The sequence below is a fragment of the Canis lupus genome, chromosome 11, assembly GCF_048164855.1.
Source record: "Canis lupus baileyi chromosome 11, mCanLup2.hap1, whole genome shotgun sequence".
Taxonomy (NCBI): domain Eukaryota; kingdom Metazoa; phylum Chordata; class Mammalia; order Carnivora; family Canidae; genus Canis; species Canis lupus.
This window is the reverse complement of record NC_132848.1, coordinates 9149789-9170503: the sequence shown is the minus strand read 5'-3', so window position 1 is coordinate 9170503 and position 20715 is coordinate 9149789. Positions and strand designations below refer to the sequence as shown.

At 38.4% G+C, this 20715-nt stretch overlaps 1 protein-coding gene and 1 long non-coding RNA gene across 33 annotated transcripts in view; one reads left to right on the top strand and one right to left on the bottom strand.

Moving 5' to 3' along the window:
• LOC140642469 (uncharacterized) overlaps nt 1-20715 on the bottom strand; it is a 120046-nt gene that overhangs the window by 11353 nt on the left and 87978 nt on the right. For all 5 annotated transcript variants that reach the window (XR_012038889.1, XR_012038886.1, XR_012038888.1 and 2 more), the window contains 2 exons: nt 12781-12944; nt 131-977 (listed from right to left, as the gene is read on the bottom strand). This is a non-coding gene — a long non-coding RNA (uncharacterized lncRNA). The remainder of the gene's footprint in view (nt 1-130; nt 978-12780; nt 12945-20715) is intronic.
• The window catches only part of C11H12orf56 (chromosome 11 C12orf56 homolog), a 112722-nt gene that overhangs the window by 7176 nt on the left and 84831 nt on the right, over nt 1-20715 (top strand). Inside the window, exons 2-3 of one of the 28 annotated variants that reach the window (XM_072843087.1) lie at nt 13656-13803; nt 13909-14001. The exons of 25 other annotated variants lie outside the window; for them this stretch is intronic. In XM_072843087.1, the coding sequence (XP_072699188.1) occupies nt 13972-14001 (30 nt within the window). In that variant the 5' untranslated portion in view covers nt 13656-13803; nt 13909-13971. Of the gene's footprint in view, nt 1-12621; nt 13804-13908; nt 14002-20715 lie in introns of those variants that run through there. 2 more of the 28 variants (XM_072843086.1, XM_072843088.1) reach the window with 2 other exon arrangements.

The following is a 20715-nucleotide window of genomic DNA, read 5'->3' as shown; positions in this document are numbered from 1 at the left end:
TGGGATGACCTTTTTAAACATAAATTATAAATTTAGTTATGTCACTGTTCTGTTTCAAAATCTCCATTAGCTTCCAAACTCCTCAATGTCTGTAAGAGCCTCCTTGATAACCCCTTTATCTCTGACTTACCTTCCACTCTTTCGTGAGCTCTTTATGCTCTTCTTTCCTTGGACTTTGGACTTGCCATTCTATCTGGAACACTCTTCCTCCAGATCTTCAGAGGGTTGATTCCTTCTTGTCAGTCACATTCGAAATTCAGAATCACATCTGCAGGGTGATTGGACTTGCCATTCTATCTGGAACACTCTTCCTCCAGATCTTCAGAGGGTTGATTCCTTCTTGTCAGTCACATTCCAAATTCAGAATCACATCTGCAGGGATGCCTCACATGACCACCCAGTCTAATGTACCATTCCTCTGTCACACTTGTCACATGTTAGTGTCAAAGCACTTATCACTATCAGCATATAAGATTAATCTGTTTAATGACTTTTTATTGTTTTTATTGTTTCTCTCCCATAGTAAATGTAAGCTCCATGAGAGCTTGTCTGTCTTATTCATCCCTGGGTCACTGTGCGTCATATTGCCTGACACAGAGGAGATGGTCAATTTGTCAATTGGAAGAATGAATACATGAATAAACGGATGCTCAGATACAACATGTAGTTCACTTCTTGGAGGGAGAGATCCTCTTTCCTTGTTCCAAGTGTTGAGGCTCCCTGAAGACTTGACAACTCATCACATAGGCAGTTAGCGGAGGAGCCAGAGTAAATTCTCACAGGTCTTTTGATGCTCAGGTTCAGCGTTTTTCATGCTTCCTTTGTGCTTGTGTGAGATGATCCCTGTGTTGTTTACTTGAGTCCTGCATTTTGGTGTTAAGAGTTATGTAAGATGAAACCATATTATGGATGCTGCTTTTCTTTTCTAGCATTTCTTTTTTCTATTTTGATTCATTTGTAGTCTTTCAAAACTCTCACTGTGGAAGGAAGAAAGGTGGTAATCTCTTATCATTTTGGTTTCTTAATGGTTTGCATAGAATAGTTAGGATATTGTATTCGAGTTTTGAGAAATTCTGCAAGGGCCTGTGTTTTTGTCAGTTTGATTCACTGATGTACCCCCAGTGCCCAGAATGACAGTGTATTGGTCAAGATAGCCTAGGTCAAGCTGCACTAACAAACAACCCCAAAGTCTTAAGGCTTTAACACAACATAAAGTCTGTCCCATTCAAGTTACTTGTCGATTGTGGATTAGCAAGAGGCTCTGCTCATCTAAGTCACAAGATATGTGATAATTAGTCACACATCTTAGTATTAGGGACTCCATCTCAGCACATGCCTGCTTAATCAGCATGGCAGAAGGAAGTTAACCTGGCAAATTAGGTACTGATTTTTTTTTTTAAGTGGGCTTCACGCCCAGCAGAGCCCAACACAGGGCTTAAAATCACAACCCTGAGATCAAGACCTGAACTAAGATCAAGGGTTGGACACTTAACTGACTGAGCCACCCAGGTGCCCCAATTATGTACTGATTTTTAAGATTTTATCCAGAAGTGACAGTCACTTCTCACATTTCATTATCAGAGTCAGGCACATGGCCTATGCCTAAGTTAAAAGAGGGAGGAAAGGGGTGCCTAGGTAGCTCAGTCAGATAAGTGTCTTCCTTCAGCTCAGGTCACCATCCCAGAGTCTTGGGATTGAGCCCCAGGTCCCGCTGTCTGCTGATCAGGGAGCCTGCTTCTCCCTCTCCCTCTACCCATACCCTCCCCTTGTTTGTACTTGCTCTTCTGCACTCTCTCTCAAATGAACAAATAAGATCTTAAAAATAAAGGGGGGACAGAAAATATGATTTTACCATATATGCATCCCACATGTCTCCAAGAGATAAAAGGAATATTTGTGAACAGCTCTAATGTCTACTACAAATTACTGAGTGCTTACTATATGCCACTCAGCCTCTGTTCTAAGTACTTAACTAGGGACAACTTCTTTATCCTTACAACAACCCTAGATAATATTGTTAGCTCAGCTTTACAGATAAAGAATCTGAGAATAGATGTAATAAATAGATGTATGGAGAACTTAAGCAACTTGTTATTGATTTATTGACTCTCTATTCTTCATCAAACCTAATATTAAACACAACTTGCCCAAGTCATCCTCTAAGTGGCCAGAACCAGAATTTGAATGCTAGTAGTCTGGCTTCGAGTCAATGCTTTGACTCCCTAGATATAGCTGCCTCAGTCATAGCAGGTCATTAAAAAAAAAAAAAAAATCATTGAATATCTGGAAGAGTCTAAGCTTTTTGTTTTAATTTTTATTTATTTATTTATGATAGTCACAGAGAGAGAGAGAGAGGCAGAGACACAGGCAGAGGGAGAAGCAGGCTCCATGCACCGGGAGCCCGACGTGGGATTCGATCCCGGGTCTCCAGGATCGCGCCCTGGGCCAAAGGCAGGCGCCAAACCGCTGCGCCACCCAGGGATCCCTAGTCTAAGCTTTTTGAAAACAGAAGCTTCATCTTACATTTTGCATGTCTCAATTTTGCATTTTGTTTTTTTTAAATATTTTATTTATTTATTAATGAGAGACAGACAGAGAGAGAGAGAGAGAGAGAGAGGCAGAGACACAGGCAGAGGGAGAAGGAGGCTCCATGCACGGAGCCCGACGCCGGGCCTCCAGGATCACGCTCCCCGCGTGAAGGTCGCGCTAAACCACTGAGCCACCCCGGCTGCCCATCAATTTTGCATTTTGTAGTAGAACTCAAAGAATCCATGATGTATTGAACTGGATAAATTAGAAACTAGATAATCCACTGCTAAAAGCTTAGGGTGTTTTTATTTCTGAAATTAAAGCCAATAGAAAAAACCTGAACCAAGACTAAGGGATAAGATAAATATAGAATTGTTCACAAAATACAGAAGACAAGGAGTAACTCAGTCGGTTCGGTATCTGACTCTTGATTTCAGTTCAGTTCATGGTCTCAGGGTCCTGAGAGAGAGTCCTGCATCAGACTCTGTGCTCAACAGGGAGATTCCTTGTCCTTCTCCCTATGCCCCTTCCCTTGCTCGTGCTGTCTCAAATAAATAATCTTAAAAAGATAGAAAACAAGAAACAAGGAGTGTCAATTATACTTCAATTAAAAAGTAAAAAATAAGTGATATCCCTTTACATTTTTTAAAAAAAATTTTATTTATTTATGATAGTCACAGAGAGAGAGAGAGAGAGGCAGAGACACAGGCAGAGGGAGAAGCAGGCTCCATGCACTGGGAGCCCGATGTGGGATTCGATCCCGGGTCTCCAGGATCGCGCCCTGGGCCAAAGGCAGGCGCCAAACTGCTGTGCCACCCAGGGATCCCCCTTTACATTTTAAAAGTAGTATTTTGGGGCAGCCCGGGTGGCTCAGCGGTTTAGCGCTGCCTTCAGCCCCGGGCATGATCCTGGAGACCCGGTTTCGAGTCCCACATCAGGCTCCCTGCATGGAGCCTGCTTCTTCCTCTGCCTGTCTCTGCCTCTCTCTGCCTCTCTCATGAATAAATAAATAAAATCTTTAAAAATAAAAGTATTTTGATAAAAGTAAGAAGTCAGTACCAGTTGCAAATACAAATATGTCAAAAATGTAGGTGCATTCATGAGTGATACATTATTCGTAGAAGTAGTCAAAGAACTTAGAGATATTTTCAGATAAAGCCTGATTCATTTGCGATAACAGAAAAGAACATTCTCTTCTCACTCAACATGCCCCTTGCTGCCACCATCAGAGACAAATACCATGCTGGGTAGGCCATGAATCTGGCTCAATATTGCATTACTGAGGTTCTTATGAGAACCTTAATTCTTATGAGAGGCCATTAATTGTAATTGATATCTATTGGGGATGTACTATGTGCCAGCCTTGTGTCAAATACTTTGTCTCATTTAATCTTATTAATTCTCGAAGGAAGGGGAATACTGTCTTTTCTTTTTTTTTTTTTTAACATGACAAAACTGAGACAGCGAAGGGGAAATGCTTGCACAAGGTCATATTCAGAAAATATCAGAGCTGGAAAATAAACTCAGGGCTTTTGACCTTATAGCCAGCAATCTTTAACCACCATGCACATAGTAACAACTGATCTTCTACTAATTCCTGGTTTCCAAATTCCAAATTCCAAATTTCTTTATTAGTTTTTAGGTTTTTGCAATAGACAGGACATGGTTACCTCACAGTATGCAGATTACATGGTTTCCTGGGCGCTGGCTGTCAGGAAGGAAAGAATGACATTATAACTAAAACACCTTTTTCACTCCCCATACCACTTCTCTATACTCAAGATTGTTGCCCTTCAGCACTCAGACTGGTGCCATTGCTGTTTCTGATGATGTTCAAGGACAGGCTTGGTTTGGAAAAGCGCAGAAGGGATGTAGCATCCTTTTCACAGGGCCAAACCTTAAGAGCTTCTTTTCTCTTAGTTTTTCTTAGCTGTGGCTCTTGTCCCAGAGGAATGAGGCAATGAGGCAATGTCCCAGAGGTTATTTTTCAAGACTAACGCTAAAATAGACTAGGGAGTCTCCAGTATTATGGAGGCAGTATTCAATTTTCCAAACTGGTAATTCTTTTTGGAATATGTAGGTGGATCATTCTTGCCAGCAATATTCACAGATTCCAAAAAGACCTCATCTACTCAGACTTCCTTAGGGATTGGTACACAAAGGCCAGGTAGAGTATAATGGGGGAAAAAAAAAACACCTGGTGGAGGCCACAATGAGTTTTTTAATTATGACAGTGGAAGGATTTGCCAAATGCTAACTGTAAAAATAGCTTCTACTTAGGAATAAGCTTATGTACTGTGTGACATAGGTAACTGCTAATGTGGTTTAATTTGAGGGAAAGCCATTCAAGAAATCTCCATATATTGATTAGCTATCTCATCAGTAGCTTGAATCCTTTGGATTTACCACTGGTCCTCCTTCAGATTTGTTCTGAAATAGTAACAGGTAATTCATTAAATCAAAATTTGAGTGAATTAATTTATTACTTGTTTTCCTCTCTTTGTTGGAGACAGGAGACTTAGAGTGTACTATCAGAGAGGAAGTTAAGTCCAGAAAGAACTGTGGAAGTCGAAAAATATTTCATGATTTAGCTCCTTGGGGGCCTTACTTCTACAACCTAATGTCCCACTAAGTAAAATGATCTCCAAACTGCGCACCAGTATGTGATGTCCGCCTTCAGTTTTTTCCCTTTTGATTTTTCCTGTGTTTTATGTTTTTTTTTCTTTCTACACTGTACAGTTCTATTGAATGGATGTTAGGTTTTATATGGCACATTCTACCAATGTTTTGAATTATCAGGGACTACAAATATATAAGGGAATAAAAAGTGGTACCTGCTTTTGAGTAACTTCCTTGAGGAATGCAAGCAGATGGGAAAGAAGAAAAACAGTCATAAGCAGGTAAGTATAATGAAATGTGAGAATAGATGTAATAAATAGAATATTGTGGGAATCCAAAAGAGGAAGTGACATACTCTTTTTTTTTGGCAGGGGGAGGGGTGCCAGGGTGGCAGGAACAAACATGTAAAGGTTCACCAAAGAAGTAACCTGAGCTTGGCTTTGAAGGAAGAATAGAAGTTTCTAGGCATAATAGAGGGCAAGTGTATTCCAAAAGGAGAGAATAGCATGTGCTTGATCAGCTTTCTACAATATGTATAAACCCAAATCAGTGGAACTAAGTAGCGCCCTGTTTTAGTGAAAACCACATAGCTTTTCTGTTTCCAGCTGTCTTTCACAGGTAGTTTGTTCAAACTAGTATCCAGCCAAGAAGCATACGTTGCATTTGGTTGCCATCTCTCTTTTGTGAACTTCCTTAGGGAAAATTCCTTTTTTCTTTTTTTAAGATTTTAAGTAATCCCTGCACCTAAAGTGGAGCTCGAACCCACAACCCCAAGATCAACAGTCCTATGCTCTATCCACTGAGCCAGCCAGGTGCCCCTCTAGTAAAATTTTTCTTGCATTGAGTCGTATTTTGTCTCACAATACTATCATCCTTTCAGCTCTCTTTTGGTTACTGTTTGCATGAGATGTCTTTTCCATTCCTTTACTTTCAAACTATTTATGTTTTTTAATCTAAAGTGAGTCTTGGGCACCTGGTGGCTCAGCGGTTGACCACCTGCTTTTGGCTCAGGTCGTGATCCCCGGGTCCTGGGATTGAGTCCCACATCAGGCTCCCTGCGAGGAGCCTGCTTCTCCCTCTGCCTGTGTCTCTGCCTCTCTCTCTCTGTGTCTCTCATGAATAAATAAATAAAATCTTAAAAAAAAAAAAAAGTAGGTCTCTTGTAATAAAGTGAATCATTAGGGATCCCTGGGTGGCGCAGCGGTTTGGCTCCTGCCTTTGGCCCAGGGCGCGATCCTGGAGACCCGGGATCGAGTCCCACGTTGGGCTCCCGGTGCATGGGGCCTGCTTCTCTCTCTGCCTCTCTCTCTCTCTGTGTGACTATCATAAATAAATAAATAAATTAATTAATTAAAAAAATAAAGTGAATCATTAGTTAAATAAAAAATCTTTCAATCCCTGACATTAATTAGAATGTTTAATCCATTTACAGTATTATAATTACTGCTAAGGTAGAATTTACATCTGTCATATTGCTATTTATTTTCACATGCCTTTCCCCCCCTATTCCCCATTATTGCCTTCCTTTGTGTCAAATAGATACTTTCTAGTATGCACTTTGAATTCTCTTGTGATTTCTTTTACTATGCGTTTTGGAGTTTTTAAATTAATGTTTGCTCTGGGGATTACAATTAACATCCTAGTTTGTAACAATGTAGTTCAGATGATTACAAACCTAATTGCCATAGTATACTAAAATGATAAGTCTATTCCCTCCCTGCTCCTTTGTGCTATTGTTATCATACACATTACAGTTTCTACATTATGTGCCCATCAACACAGATTTATAATTATAGCTTTATGCATGTGTCTTTTAAACTGGGTAGGAGAAAAAATGAATTACAGAAAAACATACATTTAACTGTCTTTTATTTTTACCTGTGTAGTTATCCTTATCAGTGTTCTCTGTTTCTCTGTGCGGGTGTTAAGTTACTGTCTGGTTTCCTTTTTTTCAGCTTGAAGAACTCCATTTAGTATTTTTTTCTTTCTTTTTAAGGTTTTATTTATTTATTTGACAGAGAGAGAGAGAGAGAGAGAGAGAGCAAGAGAGCACAAGCAAGGAAGGGTGGCAGGCAGAGGGAGAAGGAGAAGTAGGCTTTCCAGTGAGCAGGGAGCTCGACCTGGGGCTCCATCCCAGGACCTGGGATCATGACCTGAGCCGAAGGCAGATGCTTAACTGCCACCCAGGTGCCCACTATATTTAGTATTTTTGGTACGCTGATAGTACTAGTGCCTTTTACAAAGTATAGGTTCTTTGGGATATAGATGCTGAATTCTTCATAAGGAATGTTCTTAACAAAACACATACATAATTACATATTTACATAAATACACTCTCCTCCAAAACAGGACTCTGCAGCTGCTCTTTGGCTGCATCTTTGCAAAGCAGCCCATCTGGTTTTTCTCGATCATGTAAATATATTTCCTGAAATACAGTTTTTGGCAAAGTTAAGTTTTACTTTTTTTTTTTTTTTTTTTTTTAGTAATCTATACCCAACGTGAGGCTCAAACTCAGGGCCCTGAGATTAAGAGTTCATGCTCTTCTAATTGAGCCAGTCAATATTAAGGTTTAATATTATAAAGTTATAATATAGTTTTGTATTAAAAACATATTTTATATAATTTTTATATTATATATAAATATATAAATATATTTATATATAAATATAATTTTTATATACATATATATAAATATATTAAAATATATATACTGTTCAGGCTGAAAGAGACCTTAAACAGATTCCACATTTTACAAATGAGGAAATCGAAGCCAAAAGAGATTAAGTAACTTGGCCAAAATCATACTGCTAGTTAATAGGGAAAGCCCCATTCAAAATGAGATTTCCTGATTGTTAATTCATATTGTTTCTCCAACATTCCAAATTTCTGTCAGGATGCTAACTATGATTATCTAGTTTGGTCATGATATACTTAACAATTAGGGCACAAAATAATGAATTGGTCCATAAGAATTTAATTAGAATAATTTATACTAAAAAAAAAGGAATAATTTATACTAATTAGATTGCTGTCTGCCTGATGGCTTTCCTTTAAGACATGTTAGTACCTTCCAGTCATAAATCTGGCTTTTAAGTGATTTTAATCCTGATCTTTGTACACTATTTTACAATGAATTCTTTTTTTTTTTTTTTTTTGGCTTTCTTAGTCTGAGATTCCCTTTCATGTTTTAATCCCTCTTTGATGTCAGGCTTTTGATAGGAACTCTGTAAGTGGACAGTTCACCAGAATGCATAAAAAATGAGAGCCACCTGGGCAAAATGGGTCAATTCAGTAATTAGGAAATTTAGAATTTTTGAGGGTTGTGTGACATTTGTTATGACAGGAATCATGTTTGAGTAGTAGACCCTTCTCCTTAAGTTTCACGGTGAGAATACAAAAATCCGCCTCATTTTAATATTGTCTTATCTCACAATGGAAACAATTTTATTTTTTGACCCACAGTTTGGTTTCTTGATATATGCATGTTTCATACTTTGTGTGTCATTTTGTATAAGTTAAGAGCACAAGCATCATTTTGAATCTGGCCTGCCACCTATTAGCAGTAGGGACCTCTAGCAGGTCCCTTAATTCTCTGAGCCTTAAATTCCTTGAATTCCTTGTAAGCAGGAATACTTTTACCAACATTCGGGTTGTATGAGGATTCAGTGAGATAATATGTATAAAGCACTTAAAAGAACACATAGTAAGTGCTCAATAAATGTTACCTTTTATTTTTGTTCTATGTGATACTGTTTGAAGATTGAATCCTTCCTCTTCCCCATCCTAACTCTGGAGAGGATCTAGCCACAGGATCAGAATCCTTATGAACCTTTGAAAAAGAAGAATGGAAAGGTGGCTTGGCCCTCTCTGACTCAGCCTGGGGAAAAGGCAAAACTGCAGTGCTCAAAGGAGGCAAAACCAGTGGTCTAAGCAGCCTTATGGCTGTGTCAGATTGTCCTATTGTGTAGGGGGTCCCCAAAACTACCCTCATGCTTGATGATTCACTAGAAGGACTCACAGGATCCAAATGGTTGATTATAATGAGACAATACAGATTATATTCAACAAAAGGAAAAGATGCATGAGATAAAATCCAGGAGAACCTAAGTGCACACTTCCAGGTGTCCTCCCACAGTGGAGTGTCATGGATGTACTTATTTCCCCAGCAACGTGTAACAACATCTGCAAAGTATTACCAAGTTCACCTGAGCCTTGGTGTCCAGAGTTTGTATTGGAGACAGTCACGTATGCAAATAAAGCCTATATGAGCGATCTCAGCTACTCAGACTCCAGCCCTCCTTCCACCTCCTTACTCTCACCCCCAGAAAAACAGGTGTTTATCACACATTCCATTGTCAGAATAAATATATCTGCTTAAACGGTACAGCATGGCCCCAGGTCTCAGAAACACCCGCTTGTATTAGGCTGTCGGAACATTACAAGGTTCATTGGTTATCTCCTAAGATCAGGCAAGGGCTGCTCCTGAAGATAGGCCTTTCTTTGGTGGTACAAGGTATGGACAACCCAGACCTGTTGAGGTAATCCTTTTTCTGCACACCTTACCTACCTTTTAAACTTCATAGATGGAGAAAAGGTACACCTAGTTGATGAGCCAGTATGATATTGGTTTTTTTTTTTTTTTTGAAGATTTTCCCGCAGGCCCAAATTTTACAGTTGGTGTACCACACGGCTCCAAACTACCAGTAATGGTGGTTATACAGTAGACACCTTTCTCAGAGGCAGAGAAAGTCAGGTCAGGCATTAGAAAGTGCTACAATTTATGAATGGTCTTAGAAGTTTTATAATTTTGACTGGGGGGAAGAACTTAGGAGGCCACCTGCAAATAACTCTAACTTGCCAGGCTTAGTTTCTAATGAGAAAACATAAGCTAAAGGTATCACTTATATTAGTGGAAGTTTTAAGTATAGCACTGGATGCAACTGTATTTAAAAGAGGTGATTTATCGGGATCCTTGGGTGGCTCAGCGGTGTAGTGCCTGCCTTGGGCCCGGGGTGTGATCCTGTATGTTGTGCCCAAGATTGCGAATCCGAGAAACCACCAAGGAGCCGACACCGATGCAAGCACATGAGGGTTTATTAGCAAGCTCGAGCTTGGATCTAAGTATACCCGACACAGCGACACAGCGGAGCAGGGACTTGGACCCCAAAGTGGGTTACAGCTGGGTTTTTTATAGGCTGGTCTAGGGGATTTTCAGAAGGGGTGGAGGAATTTCTCAAGTTCTGTTTACATTCTGATATGGGGCTTAAGGGCATTGAGCTCTGTTCTCATCCTAATATGGGACTTTCTACTACAGGTGTGGGCTCTGTTGTCTTTCTGATATGGGATTCTCTGCTGATGGCAATTCTGAGCTCTGTTGTCCTTCTGATATGGGATTCTCTGCCAAGGACATTGAGGACATTCTGCAGTTTTTCCCATAAGGTTCAGCTCTTATTCACAGGGGCCTAATAAGCTGTACTTGTGCTAATGCTAAACTTTAGGTGGGATGGCCTTAATTTTTCTTGGCCTCCACACTGTAGTCCTGGGATTGAGTCCAGGCTCCCTTTATGGAGCCTGCTTCTCCCTCTGCCTGTGTCTCTGCCTCTCTCTCTCTCTCTGTGTCTCTCATGAATAAATAAATAAAATCTTTAAAAAATAAAAGGTAAATATATGTAAATAGTTTAATTGTTATATAAGACTTTGTTATGTCTGCAAGTCATAGAAAAAAGTTGTCCTGTGTCCTGATTTGGAGTTCTAAAGTTATTTTCACGTACATATTCAGAAATGATTATCTGTGCTTCAAGGTGTCTGGGTAAAAGCACTTCTTTCAACTTATGTCCTAAAAACAAATTCAATGCTATATGACACAACGAACAATCTTATTTCTAACCTGTATATTCATTTACAAAATAAAATTTATCTCATTATTCAGCTTATTTTAAGCTATTTAAAATTTTTAAGCTTATTTTAAGACATAAAGTTAGAACATTCTAATTTTCTTTTAAACTCTACGGCAGCCCTGCTCAGCGGTTTAGCACCACCTTCGGCCGGGGCGTGACCCTGGAGACCTGGGATTGCGTCCCGTGTCAGGCTCCTGGCATGGAACCTGCTTCTCCCTCTGCCTGTGTCTCTGCCTCTCTCTCTCTCTCTCTCTCTCTCTGTGTGTCTCTGATGAATGAATGAATGAATGAATGAATGAATAAATAAATAAATAAATAAAATCTTTAAAAATAAAAAATAAACTCTACCCCTGGGGTGCCTGGGTGGCTCAGTCGGTTAAGTGTCTAACTCTTGATTTCATCTCAGTTTGTGATCTTGGGGTCATGGGATCAGCCTGTGTTGGGCTCCATGCTTAGCAGGGAATCTGCTTAGGATTCTCTCTCTCCCTCTGCCCCTCCCATCTCCGTAAAATAAAATAAATGAGTACATCTTTAAGAAAAAAAAGAAGTAAATTCTACCCCCAACATGGGGTTTGAACTCACACACCCCGAGATCAAGAGTCACATGCTCTACCGACTGAGCCCACCAGGTGCCTCTAGTTAGAAGATTTTCAACAAAGTAGTTCTGACGGAGCATTACATCATCTGTCTTCCTTCTATCTGTCTATCTGTCTATCTGCCTATCTATCTATCTATCTATCTATCTATCTATCTATCTATCTATCTATCTTCATGCTTTGGGGTAAATTGGAAACTCTGGCTTTTGAATTTCCTAATGATGTCTCTGGAGTAAATGCAAAAATGTTCTTTTCAGATAACACTATGCCTAAAATAAATTGCTAGCACAGGATTGAGTTCAGCTGCGTCCCATTTAACAACTTTTCTTCATTCAGGCACTGACAGCATATTGTTTGGACCAAATCTCTTTGCCTGACAGGGGAGAAGCTTCCCAATCAGAAAACTTTTTTACCTCCCATGGATGTGTAAATTAGCTTTGCTTAGCTCCTGGGTGGTCCTCTCACACTTCACAAACATGCTGTGGTCTTTACAAATGATTTTTATTTTTATTTTAATTTTCAACGTAAAAAAGAAAATGAGAGTCTAACACCTTATAATTCAAGTCCAAGTTGAATTAAATGTTTTTGTAAGAGTTTGTTCTATCTACAATAGTCATAGTCTTTGCAACTAAGATTATGATCATTAGATGAACCAATAAAAGAATGCGGTAAGTGGAAAGTGATAGATCATTTTGACCCTACTGCTGTTCAGAGTTAGTGTCCATTTATCTGACATCATCCACCCCTTTACAGACAACAGATGTGTCCCCTTGGCTGTGTGGCTGCCATCAGCGACAGAGGCCTTGTCACTATAGTAGTATGCATGGAAATGCTTTTTAAATAATAAATTTATTTTTTATTGGTGTTCAATTTACCAACATAGAGAATAACACCCAGTGCTCATCCCGTCAAGTGCCCCGCTTAGTGCTCGTCACCCATTCACCCCCACCCCCCGCCCTCCTCCCCTTCCACCACCCCTAGTTCATTTCCCAGAGTTAGGAGTCTTTATGTTCTGTCTCCCTTTCTGATATTTCTGAACATTCATTTCTTCTCCCTTCCCTTATATTCCCTTTCACTATTATTTATATTCCCCAAATGAATGAGAACATATAATGTTTGTCCTTCTCCGATTGACTTACTTCACTCAGCATAATACCCTCCAATTCCATCCAAGTCACACTGCTGTGGGTGCCGAGGTGGCTCAGACAGTTAAGTGTCTGACCCTTGAGCTCATCTCAAGGTGTTGATCTCAGGGTCATGAGTTTGAGCCCTGAATCGGGCTCCGTGGTGAGTGTGGTGCCTCCTTAAAAAAAAAAAAAAAAAAAAAAAAAAAAAAAAGTCATATTGCTGTAAACAGACTGTCTTCATGTGTCATACTAGATGTTGTCCTTATTGCCCACCCCCCTTTAGTTCTTTGGTGACAAATTTCCAGAGAAGAATGCATACATTTGTGTTTTATGACTATGAGATGCTAGGGCTACCCGATGAAATATTTTTAAAAATCAGTAAAACAACTGTCTTTATTGTAGCATGTAGATGATTCTTAGAATTAAAACAGATAAAAATAAAAATAAATTATGTATTTACAATCTGTTAAAAACAAGACAAGCCCCAATTGGAGACTTGACCTAATTACATTTTTGGCTCTTGCAGAATGGACTCTTAAACCAGTCAATCATGAATCTCCTGGCTCCATTGGTTATGGGTCCGCGTCCTGATTTCAGCTCGGGTCGTAAAACCCAGCCCTGAGTTGGGAATCCATGCTCAGCGGGGAGTCGGCTTGACAGTCTCTCCCTCTGTCCTTCCTGCTTGCTTTCTCTAAATAAATAAATAAAATACTAAAAAAAAAAAAAAAAAAAAAAAAGGGAATCTCCTAATCAGCACTTGTTAGGTAATCTGCCTGGTAAACCCCTACAATCCCCTAAAGGAACTTTGCAATAACTAACCTGCTTTTTTGCCAAGGGTAACTTCCTTGTTCCCTCCCTTCTGCTTAAAAGTCTTTCATTTTGTACAGCTCCTTGGAGCTCCTTTCTATCTGCTAGATTGGATGCTGCCGGATTTGAATAGATTTGTGCCCAAATAGACTCTTAAAAATTTTAATATGCCTCGGTTTATCTTTGAACAAATCTCACCACCCAGAGATAACCACAGTTAACCATACGGTAAGAAAATTTGGTGTACGACATTCCAAATTGTGTTCTATGCATTAACACATATGGAACCATATTCCAAATATTGTGCTGTAATCTGTTATTTTTACTTTGCAGCATGTTATGGATACTTTCTGTGCCAATAAATACAGAAAAAGTTTATATGAATGTTTTACATGAATGAATGCCTCCACAGTGTATTTAAAGAAGGTATGTTCTTGAATGACAAAGCTAACCAAATTCGGTGATTATAGCGACTAAAAAAAGAGGTCTGGCTCTACTTCAGTCTCAGATAAAGGAATTAGCATAATTCGCTGAAACACTGACATAATAATGAATCCAGCTGCTTGATTACTGTTTGGACTACAGCCCTGTTTTTTTTTTTTTTTTTAGTGTGTGTGGTTTTGTGTGTGTGTGCATTTTTTTTTTTTTTTTTTTTTTTTACTTTTTAAACTTTAAGTAGGCTCTATGCCCAGTGGGGCTCAAATTCATGACCCCAAGATCAAGAGTCATATGTCTACAGACTAAGCCAGCCAGGTGCAGCTCCAGCCCTGCTTTAGAAAAAAGACTTCTATTTCTCCCTGACAAAATTCCCACCTCTTACCACTAGTTAGGGCTGTGGTCTTAAATCTTAGTTGTTTTTATAAAATTGGCCTTGGAAACCAACTGCCTTGTCTTAGAGTTCTAGTTCCACCATTTATTAGTTTTATAAACTTAACTCCTTCTGAACCTTAGTTTTCTCATTGCAAAGTGGGGTTAAAAATAACCACCTTATAGATGTGTTACAAATATTATATATTTACCATGTTCCATAAACTGTGTAATTATTAGGTAAATTATTATAGGTACTTTGTCTCCTCCCCAAACTGCTTATAAGCAATTTGAGGCAGAAATATTTACATACTTATTTACACTCATTCAGTCTCTACTTGAAGCATAATTTTTACCAGGTTAATATTAAATACACTTGGAACCACAGCCAGTTAGACCAAAGTCTTAAGGGATACTCTAGAGACTCCAGAAGGACTGGAAAGCTCACTGTAAAAGAGGAAACCATAAAGGAAATATAAAACATAGGTGAATATTTACCCAATTTCAGGGTGTAGAGGATATTTCTAAGCATAAAGGGAAGAAACAGAAAGGACAAAAGTTGACAGATTTACCACTTAGAAATTTTAAGTTTCTTTTTGTTTTAAAAAGTGCACAAAAGAGTTTTCTATGAATTACAGCAGTATAATATAACCTCAAAGACAATGAAAGGCATAGATAACCTGCATAGGTTAGCTGAACTGAATACCTACTAATCTCCTTCCCCATTTCAAAGTCTCTCACAGTTTTCCTGTCCCATGTCCACCATCATAATAATCTCAAAGAAAAGATCACTCAATCACAAAATAAAACTCTCTTTAGGTTGGCCTTGTTATTTACATAGGTGCAGCAAGAGTGTTAATTTACCAGATAGGCCTCCTTAAAATTCTTTGCAAAAACTTCTGTCTGAAAGTTTTCATGAATGTCAGGTTTGACTTTTATTTTATTTTTATTTTTATTTTTTATTTTATTTTATTTTTATTTTTATTTTTTTCAGGTTTGACTTTTAAAAGCCTCTTTTGCTTTTCCTAGGCTAGGAAGTCAGGCAAAAGAAACTCTCTCCACCAGATTTCTCCTGTAGTACCTATCAATTTGAGTGAATTTTGAGGTCCTGAAAATTTCTTAATTGCCTTGCCTGCCAGGAAGTCATTTTCCTAATAATTGTAAGCCTGAGTCCCTGGGCTAGTTTTCCTGGGAGGGCTTTGTAAGCACTGGCTCCATAAATACACCAAACCTTTGGCCATACCTGGTTAAATGAATAGACTCTCTCTCTCTCTCAAGATTTATTTACTTTGAGAGAGAGAGAGAGAGAGAGAGAGAGAGAGAAAGAGAGAAAGCGTGCACAAGAGCGCAGGGGGAAGAGCAGAGGGAGAGGGGGAGAAAGAGTCCCAAGGAGACTCCCCACTGAGCAGAGCCTGATGCTGGGCTCGATGCCATGACCCTGAGATCAGAACCTGAGCTGAAATCAAGAGTCAGATGCTTAATCAACTGAGCAACCCAAGTGCCCCAAATGAATATCCTTCTTAAATATGACACTTCACATAAGGCCTTGGATATATAATTAATGTGTACGATTATATGCTGGTAAAAGGAAGTCAGATCTTTACTGAATCTAGTAAGAGTTTCTGAATTCTGGGGGAACCAGTGAAAATCAGATATTTAAACATTTTTGGTTTATGAGAGAAGAATCTACTAAATTGTTATGGGTTACACACTGGTTATAATTTAAGAAGGAAGAGAAAAAGTTTCCTCCTATATCTGGAAAATAGAACATTAGAACAACATCAATAATATTCTAAACAAAAAACCACAATAAAATTTATCCAGTTTCATTTAGTCCTATAAAGTTAAGTTTTACTCTGGTACATATTGGGTTAGGAGTCTCATGAAGCCAACTGCTTCTTGACCTAATGGAATCCTGGAAATCCTAACTCAGTCCACCGGTATGGTCTGAGAGTTGTCTAAGTAATGTTAGCTCAGCTCTGAAGTGTTAATAGTTTGAAGAGCCCGTCTCAATCCTTTTCCAGGTGGTTCTGCTCTGAGACTGTCTTTGTTGAGGACACAAACAAAGTCACGACACAAACTCTGACTTTTAGCTTATAGCAGAAACTTCAAGCAAGCATCACAATAAAACAAAAACTATCTGTAGAAGACAGAGACTTCAAATGACTGGTTGATTTATTATTGAGAACTTTCAAATATGAAAGGTCTGATGAAGTTTCATATTAAAAATAGGCAAATGACATATAAAACATGTCCTATAGCATGCAACAAAAGATAATAAAGCCATTACAAAAAATCAGACAAAATATCTCTAAGGATAGTGACAAAGCCTATTTTTAAAGACATGAATAAAAGTTACATCTGATTTGTAAAAATAAATGAACATAATTTTTATATGGAGAAAGTCTTTAATATAACATAATAATATTGAAATACAATATATATACTCACTATATATTATATGTATATATGTATAAACTATGCCAAGATTAAAACAACTTTTAAAAAAAATTATTTCCTTGAGAGTAAGAGAGAGCATGAGCACACAGTGGGGATGGGCAGAAAGAGAGGGAGAGAAAGTCCTAAGCAGACTCCACACCGAGCGTGGAGCCTGACTCTGGGCTTGATCTCAGAACCCTGAGATTAGGACCTGAGCCAAAACCAAGAGTTGGATGCTTAACCAGCCATGCTACCCAGGCGCCCCAGATTATATAACAACTTTAAACCCAGACTAGCCAGTAAAGAGATTCAGTAAGTCTGAAGTAGGGCCCAGATAATCTGTTTTTTTACAAACTGCACAGATAAGATTAACATGATTCCTCACTAAAAATGTACTGATCTAGAAGATGATAAATTCAAATTAAAAGCAAGGCTGTGGCCAAGTTAACATTCTGTATAGTATCTGAAATTATGACCAATAACACTAGATGGCTATTGTCTAATACAATCAGGCAAAACCACCACTAAGAATAGAATTAAAAAAAAAATCATGGATGGGGAGGGCATTGAGAAATCTCCAAAGACTTCTCATAAAAACACAGTTTCTGAAATATTTATACTATTTTACTTAAAAAAAAAGGTAAATAGACTAAATGTGCCTAATTATTTCAAGCACTTCTCTTTTTGTAAGGGGAAAGAACAAGTCTTTATGATGTTTTTCAGAGGTCTTCTGAGAAACCTCAAAGATACATTAGGTATAAAAGATATTCCTGAAAGTTACCTATCTACTGATTAATCTATCTATCTAGGTATTTATAGTAGGATCTGATTTGGGCAAAGCAAAAATCAAGAGGTTATTAGAGGAGACTTGGACACTTGGTTAAGAAAGGATCATGGGTAACAAAAACTTGGAAAACAAAACCTGGTTATCTAGTCAGAGTGATTATAAACCATTTAAAAAATAGATATAGAAAGCAATCTCTTTCTTAAAAAGAATCTCATGGGATACCTGGGTGGCTCAGCCGTTGAGCATCTGCCTTCGGTCAGGGCATGATCCTGGGATCCCAGGATTGAGTCCCAATCAGGCTCCCTGCATGGAGCCCGCTTCTCCCTCTGCCTGTGCCTCTGCCTCTCTCTCATGGTGTCTCTCATGAATAAATAAATAAATAAAATAACATCTTTGAAAAAAAAAAGAATCTCTTTCACTAACATGGCACCTTTGTAAAGGAGCACATTCATTAATATGATCAAAAGATACAGTCTCTCTATACAAAAAAGAAGTAAAAATATATATACTTAAAATTATGCTTGCATAGCCAATGTTTCAGTATTTCCTTACTTAAAAATTATATTGCTATCTAATGATTATCCATTGAATAATTCAACTTAGTATCTGTGCAAGGTTTTAAGTTACCTAAAGATCTTGGAAATTACCTTCAATCAATCTTCAATTAAAGTTTAAATAAAAACTTGTCAGAATGATTCCATTTCCTTAAGCATAAATTTACATTTTTCATGGTTTTTAACATTATGTAGGAGTAATGTTTTGCTTGTTTGATTAGCAGATCTATATACATTTAGGAAAATCAAATTCCAGTAGAATAAAATACAGTTTTTAAAAAAGATATATCTATTTATTCATTTATTTATTCATTTATTCATTCATTCATTCATTCATTCAGAGAGAGAGAGGCAGAGACACAGGCAGAGGGAGAAGCAGGGTCCATGCAGGGAGTCCGACGTGGGACTCGATCCCTGGTCTCCAGGATCACGCCCTGGGCCAAAGGCAGGTGCCAAACCGCTGCGCCAACCAGGGATCCCCTAAAATACAGTTTTTAATGTAATACTAATAAATCTAAGAAAATATAGCTGTTTTTATTAAATCAGAATTATTAAACGAGTTTTATTTGCCAAAGACATACTTTAATACATAAACTTACAGTCTTGAGACTTTTGTCTGTTTTTGTAAGAATAATTTTCTTAGGTATAGCACATTTAAAGTATTAGATGTTGGGCCACCTGACTGGCTCGGCCAGTGAGTGTGCAAGTCTTAATCTCAGGGTTGTCAGTCTGAGCCCCACGTTGGGTATAGAAATTACTTAAAAACAAAATCTTGGGACGCCTGGGTGGCTCTGGGTGTGATCCCAGATCTGGGGATTGAGTCCCACATTGGGCTCCCCGCTGGGAGCCTGCTTCTCCCTCTGCCTGTGTCTCTGGCTCTCTCTCTGTGTCTCTCGTGAATAAATAAGTAAAATCTTAAAAAAAAAAACTTGGGGATCCCTGGGTGGCGCAGCAGTTTAGCGCCTGCCTTTGGCCCAGGGCGCGATCCTGGAGACCCGGGATCGAATCCCACATCAGGCTCCCAGTGCATGGAGCCTGCTTCTCCCTCTGCCTATGTCTCTGCCTCTCTCTCTCTCTCTCTGTGTGACTATCATAAATAAATGAAAAAAAAAAAATTAAAAAAAAAAACTTAATAAATAAAGTATTAAATGTGAAATTTCCTTATTTTTGGGGGAATTATAGAAACATTTTTTCTTATAAAAGTGTTTATCTTTACTAGTCCTCAAAACAGAGCTCCTTAGTCTTTATAATTAATTTATTAATACCTCTTAGAAATATGAAAATATCTACTAATATAAGAGATAAGGGCTTTTCTAAATTACAGAAATCTAGATGGAGAGCAGATAGCTTCAGAGCAGTAAACACAGAAATACACAATCTCACTGGGTCAGATATCCAACAACCGTTCTCGTTATCAAAGGGTGGTAATCGGTGGCCTTCCACTTGTGTTAGTATGAACTGTAATAATTTGCACCAGTTTTCTACAACTTACAGTGTTTTCTTTTGAAAGACAATAGGGCTCAAACTTACAACTCCAAGATCAAGAGTCACATGCTCTACCAACTGAGCCAGGCAGGGACCCCTACAACTTAAAGGGTTTTGAAGTTTATCTATCTATCTATCTATCTATCTATCTATCTATCTATCTATCTATTTATTTATTTATTTAGAGAGAGACAGAGAGTGTGCTCGAGTGGGGAGAGAGGCAGAGGGACAGTATCTCAAGCAGACCCCTGGCTGAACACAGAGCCCCACGTAGGGTTCGAGCTCACAACCCTGAGTTCTTGACTTGAGCATAAATCAAGAGTTGGTCGCTTAACTGAGTGAGCTACCCAAGTGTCCCCACGTACAGTGTTTTAAAACAGTTCAAAGACAATAAATGATGGAGAATACCTGGATCACCTTTTTTGTCCATTTCAAAGTCTTTCATAATTTTTCCTGACAAAGGCAAGGGTTAGTAGAGTTAAAGAAAACAAACAAAAACCTTAGCCATATGTGAAATAGGAGTCTAACTTACCAGTGTATCTTTGCAGGTATCAAATAGCTTAAGACGTTTCTGAAGAGTCTGTTCAGAATAGGATCTTTTACTAACTATGAATTTTTATTTTTATTTATTTATTTTTTAATTTTTGTTTATTTATTCATGATAGAGAGAGAGAGAGAGGCAGAGACACAGGCAGAGGGAGAAGCAGGCTCCATGCACCGGGAGCCCGATGTGGGATTCGATCTCGGGTCTCCAGGACCGCGCCCTAGGCCAAAGGCAGGCGCCAAACCGCTGCGCCACCCAGGGATCCCTGAATTTTTATTACTAACAAAAGCACGTCCTTTGAAGCCCTGTACTGGGCTATGCTTCATTAGCTTGGCTTGAATTACTTAATATATTTGAAAATAATTTTAAAAATTACATTTGAGTAGATCCAGATATCTTTTCACTAATTTATCCCCTGAATCAGATTTTAAATTATTATTATTATTTCTGAAAAGAGAAGGATGAATGTAGATGATCATAGGAAATATTTTTATTCAAATTCTAAGTAACTTTGCAAAAAGCTT